The sequence below is a fragment of the Triticum aestivum genome, chromosome 7D, assembly GCF_018294505.1.
Source record: "Triticum aestivum cultivar Chinese Spring chromosome 7D, IWGSC CS RefSeq v2.1, whole genome shotgun sequence".
Taxonomy (NCBI): Eukaryota; Viridiplantae; Streptophyta; class Magnoliopsida; order Poales; family Poaceae; genus Triticum; species Triticum aestivum.
The window spans coordinates 442,947,592-442,968,626 of record NC_057814.1 but is presented as its reverse complement, the minus strand read 5'-3'; the positions used below and the strand labels follow the sequence as shown (position 1 = coordinate 442,968,626).

Genomic DNA, 21,035 nt, shown 5'->3' with positions numbered 1-21,035 from the left:
TCAGTAACGCGTAGCCTGCAGTGCAATCGCTCGGGTTCAGTTAGAGCCCAACGCCTCGCTTGGGTTCTGTTAGAGCCCAACGCCTCGCACACACGCGCGTACGTACGAGAGAAACGCGCATCGCTCGGCCCCCGACCACCCACCGTAACCGAGAACTCCCCCGATATTTTCCTCGTCCTCGCTTCTACCACGGTTTTTTCCATCATGGACGGCCCAAAGAATGTCATGCAGCTACGTCTCTGGCCCACCTAGGACGAAAACCCATTTTTTTGTCATGATTTTTTGCCATAGAAGTAGCAGCCCACCACATCTATGATGATACCGGGTTTTGTCACAATTATCGTCATAGAAGTGTCATAAGTATGACAAAAAAATCGTTTGGCCCAAAATGTCATGGATGTGTCTTTTTTTGTAGTGCCTCGCTGCGCCTGGCGGTGCTCCAAGGAGAGCACAACCCACCAGGGCGCGCCAGGAGGCCCAGGCGCGCCCTGGTGGGTTGTTCCAACCTCTGGTGCCCCCGGACCGCCTCTTTTCTCTATAAATACCCCCAATATTCCCAAAACCCTAGGGGAGTCGACGAAATATTGATCCAGCCGCCGCAGAGTCCAGAACGACCAGATCCAATCTAGACACCATCTCGGATGGGGTTCACCACCTCCATTGGTGCCTCTCCGATGATGCGTGATTAGTTGGTTTTAGACCTTTGGGTCCGTAGTCGTAGCTAGATGGCTTCCTCTCTCTCTCTCTCTCTCTCTCTCTCTCTCTCTCTCTGAATTCTCAATACAATGGTCTCTTGGAGATCCATGTGATGTAACTCTTTTGCGGTGTGTTTGTTGGGATCGATGAACTCTGAGTTTATGATCAGATCTATCTTTTTATATCCATGTAAGTATTTGAGTTTATTTGATCTCTTTTATGCATGATTACTTATAGCCTCGTATTTCTTCTCCGATATTTGGGTTTTGTTTGGCCAACTTGATCTATTTATCTTGCAATGGGAAGAGGTGCTTTGTAGTGGGTTCGATCTTACGTTGCTTGATCCCAGTGACAGAAAGGGAACCGACATATATGTATCGTTGCTACTAAGGATAAAACGATGGGGTCTATTTCTACATAGATAGATCTTGTCTACATCATGTCATCATTCTTATTGCATTACTCCGTTACTCCATGAACTGAATACACTAGATGCATGCTGGATAGTGGTCGATGTGTGGAGTAATAGTAGTAGATGCAAGCAGGAGTCGGTCTACTAATCTTTGGACATGATGCCTATGTAATGATCATTGCCTGGATATTGTCATGATTACTTGAAGTTCTATCAATTGCCCAATAGTAATTTATTCACCCACCGTTTGCTATTTTTCTCGAGAGAAGCCACTAGTGAAACCTACGTCCCTCGGGTCTCTTTCTCTTATTATTTTCCTTTGCGGTCTATTTTCCTTTGCTTTTATTTTCAGATCTATTAAACTAAAAATACAAAAATAACTTGCTGCAATTTATTCTTATTTATTTTATTTGTCGTTCGATCTATCAATCTACTACAATTTTATCTCATGTCCGTTTGCCTATCTTGAGGCATCGTACCCGGAAGGGATTGACAACCCCTTTAACACGTCAGGTTGCGAGGATTTGTTATCTGTGTGCAGGGGTTGTTTACGTTGTGTTGCTTGGTTCTCCTACTGGTTCGATAACTTGAGGGAAATACCTACCGTTGTTGTGCTGCATCATCCCTTACTCTTTGGGGAAATACCGACGTCGCTTCAACCGCATCAACCGAATGTTTTTCGGAGTCCCGGATGTGATCACAGACATGTTAAGGAGTCTCGAAATGGTCGAGAGGTAAAGATTGATATATTGGATGATAGTATTCGGACACCGGAAGTGTTTCAGAATGTATCGGGTACATATCGGAGTACCGGGGGGGTTACCGGAACCCCCCGGGGGAAGATATGGGCCATATGGGCCATAGGAGGGAGGCCCACCAGCCCACAAAGGGGTGGCGCACCCCCCACAGGGAAGGAGGCCGAATAGGACTAGGAGAGGGGGCGGCGCCCCTTTCCTTCTCCCCCTCTCTCTTTCCCCCTTTCCCCCTTTGGTAAAAGGAAAGGGGGGGCGAATCCTACTAGGAGCCCAGGTAGGATTCCTCCTACTTGGGCGCGCCTAGGGCTGGCTTCCTCCTCCTCCCTCCTTTAAATATGGGGGGTGCCTACAACACACATCAATTGTTCCAAGCCGTGTGCGGCGCCCCCTCCACAGTTTACGCCTCCGGTCATATTCACGTAATGCTTAGGTGAAGCCCTGTGCGGATAACTTCACCATCACCGTCACCACGACATCATGCTGATGGAACTCTCCCTCGACACTTTGCTGGATCAAGAGTTCGAGGGACGTCATTGAGCTAAACATGTGCAGAACTCGGAGGTGCCATACGTTCGGTGCTTGATCGGTTGGATCGAGAAGACGTTCGACTACATCAGCCGCGTTAAGCAAACGCTTCCGCTTTCGGTCTATGAGGGTACGTGGACACACTCTCGCCTTCTCGTTGCTATGCATCTCCTAGATAGATCTTGCATGTGCGTAGGAATTTTTTTGAAATTGCTTGCTACGTTCCCCAACACTTCATATGCAATTTTATAACATTTTTGGCACTAACCTATTAAGTCATTGCCCAGTGCCAGTTGCTGTTTTCTTTTCTTGTTTTGGCTTTTTAGAAAATCAGTACCAAACGAGGTCCAAACACGATGAAACTTTACGGTGATTTCATCTGGACCAGAGGAGACCCTAGAACATTCGGGAGGAGGCCAGAAGATCTACGGGAGAGTCATGAGCTCACCCGGCGTGCCCCAGGGTCCCCCTGAGCTCGTGGGTCCCACATAGCTCCGTTTGACCTAATTTCAACTCTATAAATTCCCAAATATTCCCAAACCAACAGAGAGCCACCCGAAACACTCTTTTCCGTCGCCGCAACCTTCTATTCTTCCGTGATCCCATCTGGAGGCCTTTTCTGGTACTCTTCTGGAGGGGAAACCAATCACGGAGGGCTAATACATCATCCTTGCTACACCTCCGATGATGTGTGAGTAGTTTACCACAAACCTACGGGTCCATAGCTACTAAATAGATGGTTTCATCTTTCTCTCGATCTTCAATACAAAGTTCTCCATGATCTCCATGGAGTTCTATCCGATGTAATCTTTCTTTGTGGTGTGTGTGTTGGGATCCGATGAATTATGGGTTTATGATCAGATTATTCATTGAAAGTAATTGAGTCTTTGATTTACTTTATTATGCATGATTTTTATAGCTTTGTATTTCTCTCTGATATATCTGTTTAGTTTGGCCAACTAGATTGATTTATCTTCAGTGGGAGAGGTGCTTTGTAGTGGGTTCAATTTTGCGGTGTCCTCACCTCATGACAAAAGGGCAGCGATGCACGTCTTTGTATTGCTGCCATTAAGGGTAAGATGATGGGGTTCATTCATATTGCTTGAGTTTATTCTGTCTACATTATGTCATCTTGCTTAATGTGTTACTCTGTTTATCATGAACTTAATACCATAGATGCATGTTGGATAGTGGTCAACTGATGGAGTAATAGTAGTAGATGCAGAATCGCTTCGGTCTACTTGTCATAGACGTAATGCCTATATACATGATCGTTACCATGAATAATATCATAACTATGCGCTTTTCTACCAATTGTCCAACAGTAATTTTTCTACCTACCGTATGCTATTATTGATAGAGAGAAGCCTCTAGTGAAAACTATGGCCCCCGGGTCTACTTTTATCATATTACAAAAAGAAAAGAAAACTTGCTGGAATTTATTATGTTTTATTTTGTTTTGCGATTTATATATCTACCACTACCAGATTTGATCCTTGCAAGTAACGAGTTCAAGGGGATTGACAACCCTCTTGCCCATGTTGGGTGCAAGTATTTGCTCTTGTGTGTGCAGGTACTGTTCACTATGCTTTGCATGATTCTCCTATTGATTCGACAACCTTGGTTCTCACTGAGGGAAATACTTATCAGCTACTATTGCTTCACCCTTCATCTTCAAGGAAAATCCCAACACAGCTCACAAGTAGCATGGAGCGGCGGGGAGAGTACCGAGGCGACCCAGACGAACGCCTACGTCAATCCCAAGCATCCGACCGGTCAGGTTCAGTGGAATTAAACCTTTCGCGATCGTCCGCACCCACGGAGCTTCGACCATCTTAGCGCGAGATGTGTCCTACCTCGAGCTCGGGTCAGATAGAAGGAGTGAAGGCCGAGAGGCACTGTAGATTAGCACAGAGCTCATCTTCACGGTGCAGGTCCTCCGCCCGCTGTCGTTCTGCCTCCTCCCGACGATGTGCCCCCGGGGATCCAGGCAAAGGGAGTCGAGGATCATAGCGGCCATTGAGGAAGCCCTCGCAGGCGAGCGGCGGCCGGTAAGGGGTAGCGGTCGAGGGCCTATGGGAGCCGGCCCGGTCCTCCTTGTCGGAAAGCCTACGGTCATCGGGGCCCCGCCAGGCACAATCCCGAGCCGGCATGGGAGGGCCGCGCGGCGGACGGGACACATCGAGACGGTCGAGAGGGCGCTGGGCCCCTCGTCACTAGGCAGGCGGGGCGCCATCAGCACCGCGATGTAGGAGCACGTGGTAGTAGGGGTCGCGGTGCGATCTGGCGTGGGCGCGGTGAGAACGTCAATCGGGGAGGAACAGAGAACAGCGGCAACACACGGATAGAACAAGATGGGCGTTTGACTCGAATCGCGCGACATCCGCCCTAGAAGCAGGCAAGCCCACTAATGGGTTGGGCGCATCGCGCGAAATCCACTGCCAGTGGGCCGGATCCATAGGGGCTAAGGCCCACGGCCCGTCAGTCACGTCCAAGGCCAATTAGGCCCCAAGGGACAAAACATGCCTAGTGCCGCGACCCCCACGCAATCATGCCTTCATGGGCCGGCCAACAGTGGCCGCACCAGGCCCACCAAGCCTGGCAGCCCTAGTCGGCCCAGTCCACGAGGAGGGAGTGTCCCTTCCACTGACCGAGCCAGCGGTGATCCCTATTTGGCGCTGCAGGTGCCCGTTATAGGGCATTTTGCTAACGAGTGCGTGCAGCGCACACCCTCTAGCGTGATTTTGGGCCGGCCAAGTTCCTTCCCTTCCCTTCTCTTTTTCTGAAAAACTAGAAAAAGAGGTGCGTAGCGAAGGATTCGAACCTGCAACCTATACGATAGGGTAGCAACGCTACAACCACTTGGGACAACCCATCCCATTTGAAAGGTAGCTCATTTTTTTCCTTTCTTTCTCCAAATCGCGACCGGTTTTCTTTTTCTTTCTTATCTTTTTTTCTGTTTCTTTTTTGTCTTCTTTTTCTTTTGCAAATGCGTGAAATTTTCTCAATTTTTTAGAAAAAATTAAAATCGATGAACTCCTTTTTAGATTTGTGAACTTTTTTCAGTATCAATGATTTTTTTCAAATTTGATGAACATTTTCAAAATTTTATGAACTTTTTTTGAAAATTGATTAACTTTTTTCAAAATCGCTGAACTTTTTTATCAAAATTGATGAAACTTTCTCAAATTCGATGAATGTTTTACAATCTGATTTTCTCTTTTGAAAATCTGTGAACATTTTTCAAATTTGATGAACTTTTTACAAAATCGATGAACATTTTTTGAAAATCAATGAACTTTTTTTTCAAAATCATGATCTTTTTTCCAAATAATTCAAAAAATTTAAATGATGCAATAGATGAAATGTTTTGTTTAATAAAATAGCGTTGCGGCCATGTTATTATATGTTTGCCTCTGTTACTAATCACCAACGGCAAGTAGCCCGGGTGGCTGGTGGCATCTACTCCCTCTGTAAACTAATATAAGAGCGTTTAGATCACTAAAGTTTACGGAGGGAGTATTTGTTAATACGGTGTGGTGAGTTCGAATCCTGTAGAGAGCATTATTCTCTGGACAACGCTAATGCCCACATATATGGTGGGAGCGAAACCCGTCCACGCGCCCTATAACATACAGACTGCGCCACGTCACAGCATGCATGTGAGAATCTTTTTGGATTTTCAGTTTTAGAAATATTTTATCTCTTAAATGAAAAACCCGATTGAAGATCCATTTTCACCATTAAATCCCTCGCGACGAGATCTTCGAAACTATATATCATATCAATATATTTCGAGGAATTTTTTGGGTTAAAAGTTGTCATGTCTACTGCACATGAATTGCCATGGTGTTTACACTGAAGTTGCCATGATATATTTCAGCTATTTTATTCTACATTTAAAGGTAAATTTTGACATATTTTAAAACGGGGAATTAAGAAACTAGACTTGCCATAAACCATAAACTAAAATTGCCATGATACATGCACTTAAAATTGCCATGGTTCATACAAAAAATATTTTTCATGGTCAATGTATTGGAATTGCCATCACCAAAATACTAAATTTGCCATGCTCTACGAACTAAAATTGTCACAAGGCAACTTTAGTTTTAAGCGTTATGGCAACTACAGTGTAAACATCGTGGCAACTTTTGGGCAAAAAATGGGATTTTTATTTCTGTGCCCCTGGTTCCTTAGCTCTACTCATTCATCCCCACTCTGTTAACTTTTGCTCACTTTTCCCCACTCCCTTGCCCGAAACCCTCATAATTGGTTATAACGGGCGTTGCCGTCTGGTCAATGCCTTTGACTGTTAGTTGACAAGTGGGGCCGCGAATACGTGGGCGCATGCAAGACCGCGGTCGTGGGGTAGCTCATCATATAAAGAGGGCAACCACCTCCATCGCCCCTACCATTTTCCCCAAATCCCCTCGCTGCGCCCAACGCGTTTGGGTCGGCTCGTGCGCCCAACGCTGGCCCGACCCATTTTAACGGCGCCGACAAAAAAACTGTGCATGCATATTTAAAATAAAAATAACTTAATTAAACATTAAAGCAGGCCAGGAAGGCCAGCGAGAGTCCGCGCGTCCACATTAGCATTAAAACAAATTAAAAACAACCTAACTACGAGGCAGCGCGCTGCCCAGCGCGCCCTAGGCGTCGTCGTCCTCGGGGTGGGTGAGGTCGATGAGCGTCAGCGTAGGGCCGGCCCAGGGGAACGTCGTGTTGCAGGCGGCGGCGATGTAGGCCGCGGGCAGCTGTTCCGGCAGGGGCAGTGCCGGCGCAGGGGGCTGTGTGGCCGCCTGTGCAGCCGCGGCTTGGCGCGCCTCCTCCTCGAGGTCGCGCTCGAGCATCTCCTCGTACTCGCCGCGACGGCGCTCCTCGGTGAGCCGTCCCTGGCGCCACATCTCGAGGTACGCCGCCTCCTGCCCTGAGGTCGCCCCCATCTAAACCGCTGGCGCGGACTGTTGGGGAACGTAGCAGAAATTCAAAATTTTCTACGCATCACCAAGATCAATCTATGGAGTCATATAGCAACGAGAGAGAGGAGTGCATCTACATACCCTTGTAGATCGCGAGCGGAAGCGTTCAAGAGAACGGGGTTGATGGAGTCGTACTCGTCGTGATCCAAATCACCGATGATCCTAGCGCCGAACGGACGGCACCTCCGCGTTCAACACACGTACGGAGCAGCGACGTCTCCTCCTTCTTGATCCAGCAAGGGGGGAGGAGAGGTTGATGGAGATCCAGCAGCACGACGGCGTGGTGGTGGAAGTAGCGGGGTCCCGGCAGGGCTTCGCCAAGCGCAAGCAGGGAGGAAGAGGTGTCACGGGAGGGAGAGGGAGGCGCCAGGGCTTAGGATATTGCTGCCCTCCCTCCCCCCCACTATATATAGGGCCAAGGGAGAGGGGGGGCGCAGCCTTGGCCCTTCCTCCAAGGAAGGGTGCGGCCAGGGAGGAGTCCATCCCCCCCAAGGCACCTCGGAGGTGCCTTCCCCCTTTAGGACTCTTCCTTTCCCTTATCTCTTGGCACATGGGCCTCTTGGGGCTGGTTCCCTTGGCCCATATAGGCCAAGGCGCACACCCCACAGCCCATGTGGCCCCCCCGGGGCTGGTGGACCCCCGGACCCCTTTCGGCACTCCCGGTACAATACCGATAAAGTGCGAAACTTTTCCGGCGACCAAAATAAGACTTCCCATATATAAATCTTTACCTCTGGACCATTCCGGAACTCCTCGTGACGTCCGGGATCTCATCCGGGACTCCGAACAACTTTCGGGTTACCGCATACTAATATCTCTATAACCCTAGCGTCACCGAACCTTAAGTGTGTAGACCCTACGGGTTCGGGAGACATGCAGACATGACCGAGGCGACTCTCCGGTCAATAACCAACAGCGGGATCTGGATACCCATGTTGGCTCCCACATGCTCCTCGATGATCTCATCGGATGAACCACGATGTCGAGGATTCAACCAATCCCGTATACAATTCCCTTTGTCTATCGATATGTTACTTGCCCGAGATTCGATCGTCGGTATCCCGATACCTTGTTCAATCTCGTTACCGGCAAGTCTCTTTACTCGTTCCGTAACTCACATCATCCCGTGATCAACTCCTTGGTCACATTGTGCACATTATGATGATGTCCTACCGAGTGGGCCCAGAGATACCTCTTCGTTTACACGGAGTGACAAATCCCAGTCTCGATTCGTGCCAACCCAACACACTTTCGGAGATACCTGTAGTGCACCTTTATAGCCACCCAGTTACGTTGTGACGTTTGGTACACCCAAAGCATTCCTACGGTATCCAGGAGTTGCACAATCTCATGGTCTAAGGAAATGATACTTGACATTAGAAAAGCTCTGAGCAAACGAACTACACGATCTTGTGCTAGGCTTAGGATTGGGTCTTGTCCATCACATCATTCTCCTAATGATGTGATCCCGTTATCAACGACATCCAATGTCCATGGTCAGGAAACCGTAACCATCTATTGATCAACGAGCTAGTCAATTAGAGGCTTACTAGGGACATGGTGTTGTCTATGTATCCACACATGTATCTGAGTTTCCTATCAATACAATTCTAGCATGGATAATAAACGTTTATCATGAACAAGGAAATATAATAATAATCAATTTATTATTGCCTCTAGGGCATATTTCCAACACGGACACCCACTCGCGCACCACTCCCGTCCAGGAGAAGCGCGCGATGGGCTCGGGCTCCGGCTCGGGCTCCAGCTACGGCTCCGGGTCGGCCTTGACGAGCCGTCGAGGAGGGGACGGCGGGGCCACCGGCGGCACGACGCAATCGCCGGCCGCGGAGAGGGCGAGGGCCTGCGCCATGTCTGCCTTGTAGCGAGCCTCCTCTTCCTCCACCGCCTCCACCCTGCGCCGCTCGTCCTCCTCGCTCTCGCGGTAGACCGCCTCAAGGGCGGCCTCCGCCGCCTAGTCTTCCTCCCGGACGACGAGCGGGGGCGACGGCACGCTGCGGTCGACCTCCCGCACGCCGCGTCGCCTCGCCTCCTCGTGCTCGAAGGCGAACCACCTCGCCCAGTTAGGCGAGTCGGTGGCATAGGTGGCGTCGCGGCGCTGCTTCAGCGTCAGCATTGGCCGCTGGCGCCGCACCTCCTCCGCGTGCGCCCTAGTCGACCGCGGCGCCGCCGGCACTGGGATCCTCTCTGGATCCAGATGCCAGTCCAGCGGCAGGGTGACGTCGGGGTACGGCCGAGGGACGCGGTGCTGCTAGTGCCACTCCGCCTGGTGCACTGGCACGCTCACTCGCACCCTCTGCCGGCGAGCCGGCACCGGCGGAGGCGGTACGAACTCAGAGGGGAAAGGGACGGCGGGGGCCTTGCCCTTGGACTTGCTGCTGCCGGCGCCGGAGAAGAGCCCCATTTGGCTAGGGTTGGCTAGGGTTTTTGCTAGGGTTTGCCCGCGACAGGGGAGCGAGCTTGCCTAGATGGGGACGGCGAGTTTGGATGAGGATGGCCCCGCCGTATGGTCGACTTAAAAAAGGGCGACCGCCATCGCTGACGCGTGGGCCTGTGGTCATAAATTAAGCAGACCGCTAGTGGGCGGCCGCCAGGTGGGGATGCGACGGACAGCGAGAAGGCGCGGGTGGCGTCTGTTCGACGTCCATGCCTACGCATTTGGCTCGCAAATTTGAAGTGATTTAGAGAAGGTCAAATAAATTTGAATTTGAGAAAATGTGCTCCAAATGAGCTCCCAGGCTAGGGTAAACAACCCATTTGTAATAAAGTTTTTTTGAACCTACTCTAAATGAGCCAAATGTTTTTTTATTAACACATATTCACTTTCCATAGTGTAGATTCGAAGTCTCACTATTTTTTGATTTTTTTATTTTTTATAAATTTTTCAAAAACAGAATGTAACACCACCTCCTCTCCTTGAACTCAATGAAATCATGTACATGATAGCTCATATGTGTGAAGGTTTTCTCATGAAAATGACCATAAAAGCAAGTTCATGATTTTTGGTTGGTAACATGTCACATAAGACAACATTGTGTGCAGGTTTTATATTTTTTTTGATTTTTTTAAATTAATGGTGCTCATTTGACCTCGATCGTGCCAGCTAGGGTTTTTTCATCAAAATGACCATAGACCAAGTTTAGTATTTTTTCGCGTTAGTTTGTCTTATAAAACGACGAACGGCGAAGGTTTCATATTTTTTCGATTTTTTTAAATTAGTTATGCTCAGTCAAAGCCTTCAAACCCCCGTTGACCAGCTCAAAACCCCTCTAAACCCCGCGGGGTTTCGCCTAACCCTAGCTCCCAACGGCAGCCGTCGGATCATACCCTCACGCCAAGCAACAGCCCTCAGATCTGGCCTTCTAGAAGGAACTAGGTGGGCTGGCTATGTGCAGGCTCCGCGACGTTGGATCACAAGGATGGCTCCGCATTGTTGGATCGTGGGGCGATCCGCGAGAGGCGATCCTAGTGGTGGTGCTCGGCTGCTCGCCCACCACTGACTCCGTGAAAAAAAAATGTTGTTATTGGGCCCAAAAGGAAACCAAGCTCTGGGCCGTCGAATTGCGTCGTCTTTTTTGCATCGTTGGCTCTGTTTTTTGTTAACGTGCTGGCTCTGTATTTTTTGCATCGTTTGCTTTGTTTTTTGCATCGTTCTTTTTGTTCTATACAAATGTAAAATGACCAAATTTATAAGGGCTAAATTTATTTTTATCATGTAAAATGGCCACAAACTATCAAAAAATAGGTCATTTTGCATTTGTATAATGGCCACAAGCCCTCTATCTCTTTTTATCATGCAAAATGACAAAAATTTTAAGGGCCAAATTTATTTTATCATTCAAAATGGCCACAAGCTCTTCAAAAATTGTCTCTTTTTGTTCATATAATATAGGGTATGACCACGGATTCCCACGCGTGCAATTAGCTTCTTTTTCTTCTTCTTTTCAAACCACCATTTCCCACGCGTGTACACTCCCGAGCTGCGGTGGGTTTGAAAACGGGCTACTAACTTCACATTTGACCCTGTTATTGCCACGGCCAAATAACACGTAGCACTACGGCTATTTAAGCTACATATTGGCATCAGCGCATGCAGGCTCGATCGACGCATGCAGGCAGGGTTTGCTGGGTGCATGCATAGCAGGCTTCTGTCCTGGCGGCACGCGGCGGCCCAACGAAACCACGTCCCAATGGTCGAACAACGACACCACCCAATGCGGCACAGTCCAGCGTGGCCCCACTACTCAGAGTTAACGGTCAAGCCTTTGACCCGACGGCAACGTCCATTGTGCCCAATTATGAGGGTTTCTGGCAAGGGAGTGGAGAAAATTGAGCAAAAATTAAGAGCGCGGGGATGAATGAGTAGAGCTAAGGAACCACGGGGCACAGATGTAAAAAACCCAAAAAAATCGTCAAAACATACCATCATGGGGTCTACTTCCTCCGTTCCTAAATATAAGTCTTTGGAGATTTCACTATAAACTACATACGGAGCAAAATAATTGAATCCACACTCTAAAATGCATCTACATACATCCGTATGTGGTTCATAGTAGAATCTCTCCAAAGACTTATATTTAGGAACGGAGGGAGTAGTTTTGATGATCTCGTCGAGACGGATTTATTGGTGAAAACCGATTTTTAATTTGTTTTTTAATTAGGAGATAAAACATTTTTAAGCCGAAAACCAAAAAGATTCTTGCTGATGCCATCTGTTCACACGTGATAAAATGAGTGATAATAAAGACGCGTGGACGATGTGCAAGATGCCACACGTGTGCACGTTAGCTTTTTTTTATTCTTTTTCTTTTTTTTTGCGAGGTTTTTGCATTCATTGGTTTGCACGGTTCGTGGGCCGGCCCATCGCGGGGCGCTGCAGGCGCCAGGAGCGCGAACGGGCGCCTGCAGCGCCGTATAGGAGCAAGGCGGCGCACCGGCTCGACCTCCACCGTGCGGGAAGAGCTCCGGCCAGCATTGGTCGTCTGCTCTCCCACCGGTGCAGGTGGCGCCGCGAACGGGGAAGGTGGGGTCACGCTCGCCGCGCTAGCCGTGACGCCCGGGGCGGCTGGTCAGCAGCCACCACCGGGGCCCTCACACCGGGCCGTCGAGCGCCGCGCGAACTCGCCTTCGACGCCACGGCCGGGAAGTCGCCGAAAGACGGCGGCGCCAAGGAGACCGTCATCTCGATACAGCCGTCCGCCTCGGCCTTGTCGTCGGCGATGTCAGCCCAGCGAAACGGCGCGGGCCGGGGGACCCAAGTCAGCCCCAGCAAGGATGGCGTCACCACCACGCGCGCGCCTTGCCGTCCGGACGCACCAGCACCGCCGGCCAGCTTGCCGGCCGAGGCACCGCAGCGAGGCATGGCGCCCTAGCGTCGCCTTTCCCCGCGCCCGCAGCGGCTGTACGATTGATTCCCCTCCACTCTCGAAGGGCAAAAGCAGTCATTCACTCTGCTCAGGGAAAAGAAGAAGTTGGCTGCTGTAGGTGAACCATCCAGTTCTCGGTATATGCTAATATCACCAAAGTATATAGAGATGAACAAATCAATTTTAAGGTGTGAACTTGCACCTTGCTCTCAGCGCCCACAGGGGCACAATAATCATATGATTTGCATATAAGTATTTACAGGCTCATAACACAGCTTAACAACACACATGTAATGGAAAAATTCAATGGAACTACAAACTGGCAAAAACATTTGTTGCGCCCACAATGTCTCAGCATTTCACTGGAGCTCTAAAGCTCCAGCACGACCCAATTCGTCCAACGGCTCGGGAGCTTCTCCTGGGGCTGATAGAACATCGGATTGCCCCGACATCTCCTTCAATTTGTCTAGAGCAGCCTTCGCGGCGCGGTTTGAAGCTATCTCTTTCTTTTGAGCATAAGTCGCGCTTGCAACCAGCACACCGTCAACAAATACATCAACCTTCGTATCCTTAACCCACCCATCTTTAGAGATATCCACTATTCGACCAGTCTTTTGGCCAAACTCTAATAGCTCGCTTACTGGATGCTTCCCTAATGACTCAAGGCTAATAAGTGGATTAGCCAACTTTCGAAAAACCTATTATCAGAGAAAGAAACATTACATTACCAAACTACAGTGAGAAACAAAAGCCAAGATTTCACAGTTCCGAGAAAGACATTTACCTGCCAAACTAGCTCTTGATTGTACTTGGAGTCAAGATATATGGCACCAATAAGAGATTCCACGATGTCAGATAGCACTTTTGGAGCATCCAATAGCCCATTGGAGTGGTATTCATACTGACACAATTCTTTCACAAAATCAGCAATCTGCAAACGCCAAAGCACAAGAGGCATCACATCAATCATACGTGGCTTTGCAGCATGTCAACATCTTAATTACATAAAAAGACCTTTTCATTGTTCTTCTCTTCATACGACAACTAATAGGTATTAGTCGCAGACACAAGCATAAGAAAGGCTACAACAACAAAAGAACTAATACAATACCATAGAAGTGGGTGTGGTTACACGTCAATCGTTTAGTATTAACTCTGGTGCATAAACAACTTGATTTTTTTGCGGGAAACATAAACAACTTGATTAACCGACATAAGCAAAAACTATTTCTTTTTCACAAAACCATTATGAAATCCCATGAAAAGAAAATGTAAATGAACATAATAAGGTGGAGTCGAAACGCCACATTTGTGCTTTTATGTCTTTCCCTAAGAACCAACAACCATTTTATTACGAACAAAACGACAAGATAGCAAGTTTTCTCTATCGTTACCGTGGAATTTAATCCGCATACTTATATTTTTGACTACTTTACTTAAACAACAACCATTTGGAAATGTATAAATGAGTTTGAGGTTTTCCCGCCTTGATCCAAATGGACCATTGGGTAACCTAGAATTGTACATGTCAATTGAATCTTTTGGAAAAGTATCACCTTGGTAGAATCTTTGAATCGCAGACTGGTGCTTTGACAAGATACTAAGGTAAGAGAGGGGAATAGAAAGAGATGGTTCCCTTTCACCCAAAATTACAGCATACGCATATAACAAGGGATCATACCCTTGATCACGGTAGAGAATTACAAATGCCGTTTGAATCACAGGAGGAGAATAATAAAAAGGTGGCACACATTTCAATCTGAGATCCATGGTGGGCACACTCTTGAGTCTTGAGTGACCACTCCATGAACATGTATGCTACTAGTCTACTGCCCCGTACAGGCGATTGATCTTTTTTTTTTGAATCAGGCCTTACTATGTGTGTATATAAGGATCAGGTTTGGTTTACTTTCACCCGTAAAAAAAAGTTTGGTTTACTTTAACTATTTACAACAAGACTAGACAAGATGTATATCCAAGAATGAGCAGGCATGGAAACAAAATATTTCATCAAAATGACACACCACAAAGCAGGGGCCCGGCGAGTTGAAAAGGTCAGTTTTGACATGTCCCTCTCATGAACAGGGAACATGGCGCAACGCACGCACGGGAAAGGTAGACTCTGGTACTAAAATTAGTACTAGTAGGAGACTGGCAGTTACTAGTAACCTGTTCCTCGAGCTTGGGCGCCTTGTGGCGGAGGAAGCGGTGGATGCCGTGGTCGACGGCGATGCGCGCGAGCTTCTCCTTGTCGACGTTGGCGGCGCGGAGGCGCGTGAGCGGGCCGGGCGGGAGGTCCCGGTAGGTGAGGAAGACCTCCCGGGACACGAGGCAGGTGAGCACGGCGTCGCCCAGGTACTCGAGCCGCTCGTAGGTGGCGTCGCCGGAGCGGTAGGGCAAGTAGAAGGAGCCGTGCGTGAGGGCCAGCCCGACCAGGGACTTGTCCTTGAATTCGTAGCAGAGGAGCGCCTCGACGGCCGCCACCTCCTCGGGGCTCATCGGCGGCACGTAGCCCGGCGGCGCCTCCTCCCGCTGCTGCTGCTCCCTCGGCATCGCGTCGGGGTCGTCGTCAGCTGCTGGCGGTGGCGAGTGCGACTGCGAGTGCGAGTGCGACTGCGGGTCCATCGCGCGATCGCGCGGCAGGGGGTTATAGAGATGGGAAGCGAGGGCCGGCGCGCCGGCGCACGGGTTTTCTGGAGCTTTCCGGGGGGCGGTCGGAAACGGACGGAAAAGGGGGCGATGGAGCACGGGGAGCGCGCGCGAGAAGGGGTGGGGAGAGGGGAGATCACTTAATTGAGCGGACGGAGTGAGGGAGTCGGATGGTTGGATGCTGGGTCTGATCGATGACGACGACTTGAGGCGAGGGGATGGCTTGCCGTCCGGAGAAAAACGGCCTCTGGACTGGACTGCTTTTGTTTTAATGCTGGCTGTGTCTCGGGTTTGGGATCGGGCTGATGGGTCAGAGGCGTGACCACGGCGGCAGCGCCTCGAGGGGAAAGGGTCAAGCGGTTTACGTGCTCGCCCCGTTGGGGCCTCCGAATTCGCGACGAATCAACGCCGTCGATGTGGAGGATGTGACATGATGATGATGTACTTAGATCTCGCACGCCCACTGGTTCTAACATTGTTTTCTGCGTCTTGGATATTGGACAAGAGAAGATGCGGCGGTAGCTAAGAGAATCATGTGTGTCCATAATACTTTTTTTAGAAACACCTTACACGTTGCCCAACTTTATGTATAAAAAGCATGAACTGCCGAACCGATACAAGATGACGATGAAGAAACCCCCCAACAAGCAAGCCAAAACAAAAAAAAACAAAAACAACAATCGAGTGGGTGGCGAGAACGCCACCAACCCGAAGCCGAGCATGAAAACAGAAGGCACCAAACTTAACATGAGGCTACCTAGACTATCAAACAAAAATTGAAGCGTGCCGTCTTAGGAAACCATCAGACACTAACGCACCGAATACACCAAGCTATAGCCGGGAGGGCAATCGTCTGCCCCATTGCTTTGGACCGTGGAGCTCCGATCCTGCTAGTGGATAGCGAGGACCGAGGACGGTGACTACGAGGACACGTGTAAATGATAGGAGACCAATAAACCCACACCAAGCCAGAGCTGGAGAAACATCACGCCGGGAACAAAACAAGCACGAAGACATCGAAACGCTGCGACCGGATGGTGCCTGAGTTCCCCAAAGACGCCCAATAGGGTCACCGGCCTAAGGTTTTCACCTGGAACCCTTACATGGCGAGGAACCCATGATGACACCCCAAAAGGTAAATGACACCTGCAGGCATCGCTGTCGCCGGTGCCAAAGCATAAGCTTTTGCTCGGATACCCGCCCTTTCCACCTGAGGCACCACTTGATCCGGCCCAATCTGAGGGTGAGTCACCGAGCCAGCACAAGACCTCCAGATCCATCCAGGGAGCCGCCACTGCCGAAGCCATGAGGACGACATGATCACCCACCACCCTCCCCTCGCTACCCACGTAGCCAAGAGGAGGTGCCACCACTGCTATTATTTCCATAGAGGGTCGCCGCCCTGACACGCAAGACTAACTCACTACCGATACAACAAGCTGATCAGGAACCAGGCACCTAGACACGGATGTGAAAGTGTAACTAATCCCTGAGTGGTTTTGGTAATTCATAACAACATATAGCTCATTGAACTAATATCCATTCAAGTTAAATATTTCAGAAAGTTCAATGATTGACATGGCATGGACTAGAGATGTGGACCCCTAAAAATGCTAAGGATAAAGATTGGCAAAAGCTCAAGACTCTTCATTTCTATTTTAGTGATCCAAGATCACATTGAGTCCATAGGAAAAGCCAATACTTTTAAAAGGGGTGAGGTGTTGCTTAATGGTCTACTTGCTCAAAGTGCTTAGTGATAGGCTCCAAAACCCTCAGCCACTTTCTCATTTCCAAATATGTCCAAAACCCAAAGTCCAACTCGGCCCTACCGATTTGATCTATCCGGCGCCACCGAGTTCTTTTGACATAGCCACAGCCAGAAACCCTAGACAATTCGGTCTCACCGATATAGATCTCGGTCTCACCGAGATGGCAATGCAAACTCCCTTTTTCTCTTCGTAACGTTTCAGTCTCACCGAAATGAGCGATCGGCCCACCGAGTTCGCAATGCAAACTCTCTGTTTCCCTTCATAACGTTTTGGTCTCACCGAAATGAGTGATCGGTCCCACCGAGCTTGCCTAACCAATTCTCTGTTTACTCATTGCTGAAATCGGTCTCACCGAGTTCACGCAATCGCTCACACCGAGATGAGGTTTTGCCCTAGCCCTAGCACATTGGTCCCACCGAGTTGATCATGTTGGTCCCACCGAGATTCCTAATTAACGTTCACATTTTGAACTAAATCGGTCTCACCGAGTTCCTCTATTCGGTCTAGCCGAGTTGGGTCAAATATGTGTAACGGTTGGATCTTGTGTGGAGGCTATATACCCCTCCACCCCTTCTCTATTCAAGAGAGAGCCTTTAGAACGTGCCTACACTTCCACTACTCATTTTCTGAGAGAGAATCACCTACTCATGTGTTGAGACCAAGAATTTCCAATCCAACCACAAGAATCTTGATCTATAGCCTTCCCCAAGTTGCTTTCCACTCAAATCATCTTTCCACCATAGCCAAATCTGCGAGAGAGAGTTGAGTGTTGGGGAGACTATCATTTGAAGCACAAGAGCAAGGAGTTCATTATCAACACACCATCTATTACCTTTTGAAGAGTGGTGTCTCCTAGATTGGCTAGGTGTCACTTGGGAGCTGACGGTGTCCTGGACTAGGGGGTACTCACCACATTGTCTCCCGACTAGGTGGATTGGGTCGAGGACCCCCATGGCGGTTCACTCATGGGTCACTTCGGGCAGCCCATGCCGCATACAAGAAGTATTCCACAAGACTTGGTGATCAAGACAAGGACTCCTCTCCACCAACGTATTCGGCTAGGACTCTTGTTTAGGGCGTGGTCTCCAGCACCTAGCTCGGACGGGAATCTGGACAAGTTTAGGCCGTGGTCTCTAGCACCTAGCTCGGACGTGGTCTCCAGCACCTAGCTCTCCACGACCTAATAATCTCCGGCAATCTACGATATACCGGAGCCCTGTCAAATCTGGACGGGAATCTGGACGAGTTTAGGGCGTGGTCTCCAGCACCTAGCTCGGACGTCCTTTGGAAGATCCAACCGTTGATCGGCTGCGGAATTCCTATATCTACCACCCCTCCAAATTTCAGCTCGATCCGACCGTCCAAACTCCGGGAACCTTCCGATTAGTGCATCACTTTTCGGATCTGTTTTCTGCGCGAATACGGATCCGACCAGAATTCATGTTTTTTTATGAACGTGATATTAGACGACCTTCTTAAAGGAATTTTTTTCTAGGGTATTGTGCGTTGTTCTTAACACGTGCCCATAAAAGGTTAAGCCTTCTCTGAGGCACTCTTCACCATCGCGCTGGTGTCAAACCAGTCCGGTAACATCGCTCCACGTCTGCCGACCTGCGCTAGACATATCGTCGCTTCATCGAGCCGGGCCTAACCTTATCGGATCATCAGCTCGGCAAGCCGAACAAGAGTTCGGCATCGCGAAGGATATATCATCACCAACACCATCGCCCCACGGATTGCACGGGTCAGGCGCGCCGACATAACCGCTCGGTCACTTCATCAATCCGGCATTGACCGCGTCACAAGTTATGACCAGCATCGGCATGGCCGCACTGTTGCTTCTTCAAGCCGATGTCCATCACGCTGAACTGCTTCAACACCTCGGCTGACATGGCAGCTGCAACGTCTCCTTACCGACCCGCTCCGTCATCTCGGCTAGACCGGGGACTTTGCTATTTCTTCATCAACCTACTCCGGTGACTTCGGCATCACCAGCCGACCTGCTTCGACTCATCGGCTGACATGAAGGCTTCGACACCTCGGCTGGACCGGGGACTTTGCTATTTCTTCATCAACATACTCCGGTGACATCGGCGTCACCAGCTGACCAGCTTCGTCACATTAGCTGGACTGGGGGCTTTGCCTCGGCGAGCCCACCTTTGCCAGCATCGCCATGCCGTCACTTTATCGCCCATCACGCAATGGGTGTGCGGATCGAGTCCCAATTTTGGGAGTAACCTTTCTTCAGATTGCTACAATAGATAATTCAGGTGCTATTAATCCTAGTATTTTTTCTTGCTTTGGTTTATTTTTCCCAAGAAATCATTACTCTGGTTTTTGTTTCATCATCTGTACGTAGGTCTATCAAATGGAGGCCACATTAACGACGGTCGCGTGGTGGTTCAGTCAGTTTCCGTATACAGTTCAGCGAATGCCGCATCCAGAACTCGGACCGGCCTGTGAATTCAGGCTTTGACACGCCTTTACCGCGTCACGTCGACGCCCTGCATCGACATTGACTTCGGCGCCAGGCCACATCTCTTTAAATAAATTATTTTTTGCGAAAAACAATTATCCTTTTTGGACCGCACTATTTTATGTGTGTAGGTAATCGACTTCGACTGCGTCACGCGGTCACTTCGGCAAGCCGATGTCGTTGTCCCAATCGGCATAAATCGGCTCGCGTGATCACCTTGTTGGTCGAATCGCCACACCGACATGTTCGGTTGCCTCGGGGACTTCCGCATCGCTGAGAAAGCTCTACCTCATCGAGTGTTCAGCACACGTGCCATATTTCTTTTATTACTCACTTTGCATAAATTATTAATTATGCAATAATTTTTTTAATTTATTATTATTCCTATTATCTCCGGCTTGCACTATTTTCTATGCACAGGTAAAGGATCCGGGTCGGGCATCGCTGTCACCTCGGCGTACCGACGTACCACGTCACCTCGGCTGGACCGAGGGCTTCGTCGTCACTTCATTAACCCACGCCGGGGACTTCGGCGTCACACTGCCGGCCTGCATTGGCCGTGCTATGTCGCCACTTTAGAGTGCCGAGCTCTTCGCTCCGCTACCTCGGGATCGGCTTGGGGGCTGGGACCTTGTCCCGCCGTAAGCTCGGGCCGTGCATCGACACCGAGCACATTAACCAGCTAAGTCGCTTTTATGCTCAGAATTTTCAATTTTAAATTTTGTTCGGTTCGACCAAAGCATTATGCTCTTTTGGAAAAAGTTGTATGTGAAAAACTTCCTTGTCAAAACTTTGTTTGTGACACACAAATTCAAATACCCCGTTTACTTGGGGGCTTCCTTTATGAAGCCTTTCCTCTTGCATATGATTATACTTGTACGGCTTCGTTCCTTTTTCGTGTATTATGCCACAATATGCACCATGTTGACTTAAGTGTTCCGCAAGCTGGGTTGCCTCGCTCCTGTGTTTACCCCTACATTCCCGATTGTTCGGCTAGGGAGTAAAGGGAGCACCTCTGCGATTGTCACGATCGGGTCATCCGAGCTTGGACCTCAGACTGGGTGAAGCCGAAAGCTAGCGCTCTTATTGTTTTCAATCATGGTCGGCACACAACGGAACTCATGAGTACAAAAAATCTATTGCACAAGTCTCATAGTAACAATGAGCAACCGAAGAAAGGTATTGGTGGGGGTACTATTTTCTTCGAAGATGCTTCTTACACTTCGTCAGTAATATAGCATAAGTTCCCTGAGCGTACTTTGTCTGTTATAGCCTTATGGCCTGATTGCCTGGTTATCGGAAACACCGTCGATATTCTCAATAGGTGGAGTACATAACACTTTTCGGCCCTTGACCGAAGAGGGAGAAGCCGACGGTCGGT

The 21,035-nt window shown here is 49.2% G+C and overlaps 1 protein-coding gene across 1 annotated transcript; it reads right to left on the bottom strand.

Annotated features, from left to right (window-relative positions):
* Positions 1 to 12,934: 12,934 nt before the first annotated feature.
* On the bottom strand, positions 12,935 to 15,647 carry LOC123167169 (ribonuclease 3-like protein 3). The gene is made up of 3 exons (XM_044585005.1): positions 14,930 to 15,647; positions 13,545 to 13,691; positions 12,935 to 13,458 (listed from the first exon to the last, which is right to left on the bottom strand). The coding sequence occupies exons 1-3, from the start codon at positions 15,383 to 15,385 to the stop codon at positions 13,120 to 13,122; spliced, it is 942 nt and encodes a 313-aa protein (XP_044440940.1). The 5' UTR covers positions 15,386 to 15,647; the 3' UTR covers positions 12,935 to 13,119.
* Positions 15,648 to 21,035: the final 5,388 nt, after the last annotated feature.

Bases quoted from the DNA above. Each gene is read 5' to 3' on its own strand.
- LOC123167169 (XM_044585005.1), bottom strand. From the start codon at position 15,385: ATGGACCCGCAGTCGCACTCGCACTCGCAGTCGCACTCGCCACCGCCA. The intron at 13,692-14,929 runs GTTACTAGTAAC...TGGCGTTTGCAG, and splicing joins CGCCCAAGCTCGAGGAACAG to ATTGCTGATTTTGTGAAAGA. The intron at 13,459-13,544 runs GTAAATGTCTTT...CTCTGATAATAG, and splicing joins ATCAAGAGCTAGTTTGGCAG to GTTTTTCGAAAGTTGGCTAA.